Raw genomic sequence first — 6951 nt, 5'->3', positions numbered from 1 at the left:
GTATAGTCGACATAAGCTTCTGCGTTTTTTGCTACAAGAGGATTTTCGGGTGTTGTCCAGCCTCTTAGGGCTGCGTTTTGGTGGGAGGAAGGGACCTACATCAGCGTTCTCTGATTTGGACAGTTTTTTTATGAGGTTTGGTCCTATTGATTGGATCAATGATGATAGCTTCAGATTTGGCTCCCGTACCACTTTCTTGTTATTTCCTAGGTTAGGCAGACAAGTTGGATGGTGGTAACTTTCAGTCATGGAAGTTGCAGGTTACTTCTATTCTCAAGGAGTATGGTTTGGTGGAGTTTCTCTCGTACAAGAATTGGTGCTTGTCGGACCTTGCCTCTACGGAGGATGTGTGTCGGTTGAGGAAAACTAACAGACAGATCTATGGCTTTCTCCTCCTGAATTGTCACGATTCGGTTCTTCGACACTTCATCTATGCTCCTAATGATGCTTCTACTTTCTATGTGTGGCAGTTGCTTTGTGACCTGTATGGTGATGCTAGTGATCGGCAAATGGTTTCTACTTCTGGGTGCTATGCAGCCAGTGATCTTGTGGATACTTCTTTTGGAGATGTTCCTGCAGCGAAGGATAGTGGGCCAGTTTTGCTCACTGCATCTGAGGAGTTTGTTTCTCCTGTTGCCTTGCCTTCAGTTTCTATGCATACTTCTCCTTGCCAGGATGATTTCTCTGGTAATGTTTTTGAGAAAGACAGTGGGCTATCTTTGCTCACAGCCTCTGAGGGAGATTTGTCTCCTATTGCTTCGCCTCCGACTCTTTCTTCGTCAACTAGTGATCATGATGTATTGCTGGTCCCTTTGCCTTCTATGGAGGAGCCTGCTTCTACACTATGTGATGCTATTGAGGAGGCTACTACTACTTCAGTTACCACTACTGTGAATGTTCCTATTTCCCTTACTCTGTGTGAGGATTCTGGATTGTGGTCACGTGTGTCCGTGATCGTGCCTGGGGCACAATAGTACTTCCAAGGCTTGAAGGATTGGGATTTGGATTTGGTTGGGCTTGTGCAGTCCCAACATCAGTTTTCAGAGGGGGCAGTTGAGTTCTTACATCTGCCGATGCCGACCTTCGAGGAGGGTGCTATTGTACAGCATTTGGCTACTCTTGGGTACAGAGTTGGAGCAGATGGACTCTATTTCTTTTGAAGGTATTATCTGCTAGGGATTTATGTGGCACTGTGTTTTCATTTGGGTTTGGCACCAATATTTGGAGCAGCACGACGCAGCCTACATGGTTGTTTTCTTCTAGAGAGGCAGTGTACCTGGCAGGTTGTTCTGTTGCTTTGCTGTGGAGATTGCTTGTGGAGCTTTCCTGGTACCTGTTGTTGCTGCATTCTTTTGTCTTTGACAGAGGACGACTTTTGGTTTCTCGGAGTTTGTTCAGCATCCGGTGCTGAGAGGGGGTGTTAGCTCATTCATCCCCAGTTTCTGCCCACTTTTGGTGTCCTTTTGGTCCCTTTTGCCTGGCCCTTGATTGTGGGCTGGCCACCCCTATTTTAAATATTTTTCTAGGATTTTTCCCAACCCGTATGGTTTTTTTTCCAGTCGGCCAACTATTCAGCTCCAGTCGGCCAGCTCTCCCCACCTATAAATAGGTGGGCCTGGCCTCTCACTTTTGTAAGTTGTCTTGTACATCTTTTGCTCCCTCACTTATGAGACTACTTGTGTCTCTTGCTTGGGACTGTTTTGCTTCAGTATATTCAGCATAGTTGCTCCATATCTCTCTCTCTCTATTGCACTCTCTATTCAGCACACTCTAGTGCTCCTTTGCTTCCGCTCTATGCACTCTTTCAGTTATGGGATATGAATAAGTTGGCAAAATGGTGGAAACAAACTTTGCAGAAAGTGTGGAAAAATGAATTGCCATTAAAACGACGAGTATGTTCTTCAGGAGATTTATTCCCTCTTGGTACAACTTAAGCAAAAAGAAAGATTATGGCGCTGTGCTAACTTGATTCTGGACTTTCTTATGATTTTCCCTACGGTCTCTTAGAATGGATCCACTCTATCATTGATGAAAGCACCAAAGGACTTGCTTCTACAGCTCCTTGGCAACTGCAGAAAGAATGCTCCCTCATATAAAGACCACAAATAAGCATAATGGAGAGAAAAATCTTTATCAAACCAGCATGGATGATTGAGGTCACGATGCTAGCTTGAAACAAGTGACCACGAGTTGCTGCCTGCAATTGAGAGAGAGAGAGGGGTTCAAGTTTATTCTCAGTTAGACAAAAGTACCATCTGTCTTCATGAAAGTCGTTTTACAGAGCTTCAATACATGGACCTCAGTGCCATGATTAGAGCTAAGTGATAGAAACAAAAGGCGTCCTCCCCCGATTGACATCATTGTCCAGGTTATCTTCCATTTCTTCCACGTCTACATCTTCATCATCACCTTTGTACTGCAATATGAAACACTAAACAATTAGTCTAACAATTGAAATTTGTTGTGATAAAAAGAACAAGAGCAACTGCAGAGAACTTGAAAAGGTAGCACGGCAATTATCATTAGAGAGTGTCTCAACTTCCTATCAAGGGGCTGTCCCGTGGTGGCTGCCTGTCTGCCTTGTGAGTAAAGAAAAACATCAATCGCAGAGAACTTGAAAAGGTAGCACGGCAATTATCATTAGAAAGTGTCTCTAGTTCCTATCAAGAGGCTGGCCCCTGTGGCTGCCTTTCTGGCACTCGCCCGCCACACAGCACTACAAATGTAGTCTCCCAGTTGGCTGTCATCACAAAATGTTTTCACCCTTCTGGCTCTCCATTGCACACCTGGCAACACTGATCTACACAGAATCTATCCCAAAAAAAAAAACCGCATGGCTGTTCAACTGGCTTTTGTGGTACTAAGAGAGAAAGCAGAGTCTCACATCCTCCTTTTTCAAAATGAACTTTGCTCTTGTGAAGTAAAATGGTGTTCATGTGGCAAGGGTCACATGTGGCTCTTCTCTTTAGCACATGAGGTCTCTGTGGAAACGGTCACATGTGGTCTATGTGGTCACACATGGTCTAAGTGGCAAGGGGCCATGTGGCTTTACTCTTGGTGGCTGAGGTCCATGTGGCTCTCCTCTTGGTGGCAATGGAAACCCCATAAAACAAAAGGAATTGCTAATAGTGGGTGCTCTGAGATTGTAAATGTGATACCTGTGCATACTGGTTTGATGAAATGGTTGGCACCACTCGTGGAAGATCACCCATGGATTCCCAACAGCCAACACCACCATTGAGGCTGGCTTTTCCTGGCAGACTTTCTGACCTTTCTGGCTGGGTGTTCACCTCAGGCTTTATGTGAGCCAATCCCTGTTTGTCATCATCGTTCTCCACAATGTCATCCTCAGCATGAGCTGCGAGTCCTGTCGACGGAAGGTTGGCATTCAAGTCCCAGTTCTTTACCTGCATAACAGAGAGAAACGTCACTAGACAAGCATAACCAAGCCTTTCTTCATGATCTTACATTTCAAGCACCCCTGATCTAACATGTGGCGCAAACAAAAGATAAGATTTTGAGGACATCTCCACCTTACTATAATGCCCAACTACTCACTTTGTTTAATATTTCTTCCGAACGTGATGGACCTATTTTTTCCATCTTCTCAATGGTGGCCACCGATGTGCTAAAGGAAGCATTCAACTGATCCTCTTCACCAGCACTAGTGTCATTATTACCCATCCCATTTTCTGTCGGGTCAAGCACGTTTGGTGTCCTTGATTTGCCTCGAAAAGCAGAAGCCTTTGTTTTAGGATTCCCTGATCACCATTATTATGTGAGCTTATTTCCATAATCATCACTGTAACATGGTAATTTAAAGCAAGGAAAGACATCATCAACAAATTGATACTTGGGGTTTACCTTGTGTGTGACTATCATCTTTCACCACAACCGCGGTCATCTGATGGCCATGTATCTCAGTAGCATTATTTACCAGTGGATTACCTTCTCCGTCACTAACAATGTTCATGTCTGAGTCTTCTCCAAGTAAGGGAAACCTTGCGGCATCACATGGTGGCGAGTCGTCCACCAATTTGTGCAACCGTCCCTGCGTCCTGGATGAATACCATTAAGGAGACTGTAACACTGATTACAATGCACTACACACCCCTTTTCACTACCATTAATTTAGCCCTGAACTTTGCAGTCATTGAGATGCCTACATGGTTAGGAAGATTTTTACTTTTTCACCTCCTCCTGGGCCCTCAAACACCGTAGGTAAAGCTTCACAAACTTCTTCAGCTTAGAATTGAGCCTGTACAAGTAAAGGAAAAGGCATGCTTTTACACACAGGATTTCATATGCCAAATTCAAGGCAAACATCACAACCACATACAATACAATGTTGTCTGGAGGCATGAGTAACAGTCTGAAAGAACATGATTGAAATGGCACCTATGAGAGTGCCCAACAAAATCATGCTTTTTCAGCATCCATGGGTATCCCTGAGATTGGAAAAGAGTGGAAAATGTAACCCTTATAAGAGGTCCCTAGTCTGCATGTTTTTGGTCCATATCAATGCAAAGAACATAGTTTCTATCATGTTTTTCTACTTCACGCCCCATGCCGCCTCCAGCCTTTTGCGCTAGACTCCCCACCTTCTCCTACTGCTTACACTGCCCAACTGCACCCCCCTTTTCTGCCTGCGTCACCCCCCCCCCTTTCCACAATACCAAAAAAAAAACTGTTTTTGCAGCCTGTTTTTGCGTGCCCTTCGAGTCTCCTAGCCCTTGTAGCCCTTGCTTCTTTTCCTCTGTATCCATTCTAGGCTTAAGCCCCCCCTCCTTTTTTTCCTCTTTCCCGGTACTGTCTCTGGCTCTTTGTTTCTTCTCCTTCAATCCAGACCGCCTTCCTCCCTGTACTCCCCATCTGCATGCTGCTCTTCTAGAGTTAGTTCGAGAGCTCTCTAGTGTTTCTCCTTTCAAAGGACTCCTATGTTTATGCATAAAAAATCATTTATGATGAAAATCACACTTTTAATATAAAAAAATGTATCTTTTATGCATATGTTTATGCATAAAAATCATTTATGATGAAAATCATACTTTTAATATAAGAAATTACCTTTTATACATATGTTTATGCATAAAAATCATTTATGATAAAAATCACACTTTTAATATTTAAAAAAAAATATCTTTTATGCATATATTTATGCATAAAAATCATTTATGGTGAAAATCACACTTTTAATATAAAAAAATATCTTTTATGCATATGTTTATGCATAAAAATCATTTATGATGAAAATCACACTTTTAAAAAAAATATCTTTTATGCATATATTTATGCATAAAAATCATTTATGATGAAAATTACACTTTTAATATAAAAAAATATATCTTTTATGTATATGTTTATGCATAAAAATCATTTATGATAAAAATCACACTTTTAATATAAAAAAATATATCTTTTATGCATATGTTTATGCATAAAAATCATTTATGATAAAAGTAACACTTTTATAATTAAAATATTCTTTTATGCATACTTTTATGCATAGAAATCAATAATGATAAAAATAACACTTTTATAATTAAAAAAAATATTCTTTTATGCATACTTTGGGAGGAGCCGCTCCTCCTTCCCCGACCAAGGCCGCCTTCAACTGTCAATGACAGAAGCAGACCCCCCATGCCTCCAGTTTAAAAAAAGCCTTCAAAGAAACGCCAGTTTCAAACATGAAACGTTTCAAAAGCGTTTCCCCAAGATCTTTCATGGTAGAAACGCGTTTCTTGGCAACTATGCGCCCTATGCTTACTTCCACATGTCAAACTCAAGACTCTGACCCATTGGCAAGGGCAACCGGCATAGTCACAGGGAATGGGCATTTTTAGGCTTGGGAATGTTGGGGATGGCATCATCTTCCCGTTCGCATTCCCGTCCCATGTCACTCTATAGTCACACGGAATGGCCATTCTCAATCTTTTCCGTCCTCGTTCCCGGTCCCTATTTCGCGTCCCATGTGACTATGGCAACCGGTTTCCCAGTCACAATGTATTTCCCATGTCTGTCCAAGGATTGGGTGCTCCATCAGCCAAGTTCTTGAGGCCTCTTGGATATCATCGGCGACCTTCACTTGGAAGCCTCCTATTATGGTCCCAAAGATCATAATAACATGGTTAGTGTGTATTTTGAGGCTAGGGTTATACCTAGGGCGGCCCAAGATGTCCCACATAGGGAATAAGTGACTTGTGGGCGCTTATTGATGACAAGGGTTAATGTAAAAAGCTATAATTAGCTATATTTATTAATAACTGTACTTTCCCGCCTATACAAGTGAGTTATTGCCTCATAAGTGCACATCCCCACTTGGGAAGAAGGGGATCAAGACCCAAGCGAGGCCTTGCCCATGGCCATGGCTCTAGCCACACACCTGAATGGGTAAGCTCTAGTACTATGGGACGCCGGGGTTTGGACGTTGAATATGGTCACAACGTTGGTCTAGCCTTGTAGCTCGGGGTTTCTCCAGATGGAGCTATGGTTGGCTGGTGAATCGCTGGCACCAAACTATGTTTGTTTGTGTGAGTGTTTGTCTTGCAATGGCAGATTAAGGGGCTGTTTCAATTGGAATCAAAGCCACTCAGGCAGTTTATGCATAGAAACTTCACCTTTAGGTAATGTGCTGCTCTTTAGCTAGAAGAACATTGTTTGTCTCATGCATTAAGTTTGGTGCACTTTGGTCTCGTATAAACCCCTTCTTTGTCATGGGGAACAAAGTGCGCGCTGTGATCAGTTGCATTTGTACATGAGCTATACCTCTTGATACATGAGCTGCCATAATTTGTTGCCATGTGCTGTGTATCCGTTTGTACCTTTTTACACAGGCTGTTGTTGGTGCTATGTACCATGGCCATACTTTCCAGGCACGGGAATCGAAGCTGCTGCTATCATTTGTATGTGTCAGAGGAGCCTACTACCCTGCAAGAGTCCCAACGTGAAGAC

At 42.7% G+C, this 6951-nt stretch overlaps 1 protein-coding gene across 3 annotated transcripts in view; it reads right to left on the bottom strand.

Annotated features, from left to right (window-relative positions):
* Positions 1 to 1862: 1862 nt before the first annotated feature.
* Positions 1863 to 6951, bottom strand: part of LOC147635211 (zinc finger CCCH domain-containing protein 13-like) — a 47002-nt gene continuing 41913 nt past the window's right edge. For all 3 annotated transcript variants that reach the window (XM_086802421.1, XM_086802422.1, XM_086802423.1), the window contains 5 exons: positions 4187 to 4258; positions 3865 to 4058; positions 3559 to 3761; positions 3159 to 3407; positions 1863 to 2416 (listed from right to left, as the gene is read on the bottom strand). In XM_086802421.1, coding sequence (XP_086658547.1) covers positions 2318 to 2416; positions 3159 to 3407; positions 3559 to 3761; positions 3865 to 4058; positions 4187 to 4258 — 817 coding nt within the window. In that variant the 3' untranslated portion in view covers positions 1863 to 2317. The remainder of the gene's footprint in view (positions 2417 to 3158; positions 3408 to 3558; positions 3762 to 3864; positions 4059 to 4186; positions 4259 to 6951) is intronic.

Source organism: Cibotium barometz, chromosome 9, assembly GCF_041138505.1.
Source record: "Cibotium barometz isolate CiBa-2024 chromosome 9, ASM4113850v1, whole genome shotgun sequence".
In the NCBI taxonomy this organism is placed as follows: domain Eukaryota; kingdom Viridiplantae; phylum Streptophyta; class Polypodiopsida; order Cyatheales; family Cibotiaceae; genus Cibotium; species Cibotium barometz.
Note: the sequence above shows the minus strand (reverse complement) of the source record. Positions and strands in the feature narration are given on the sequence as shown.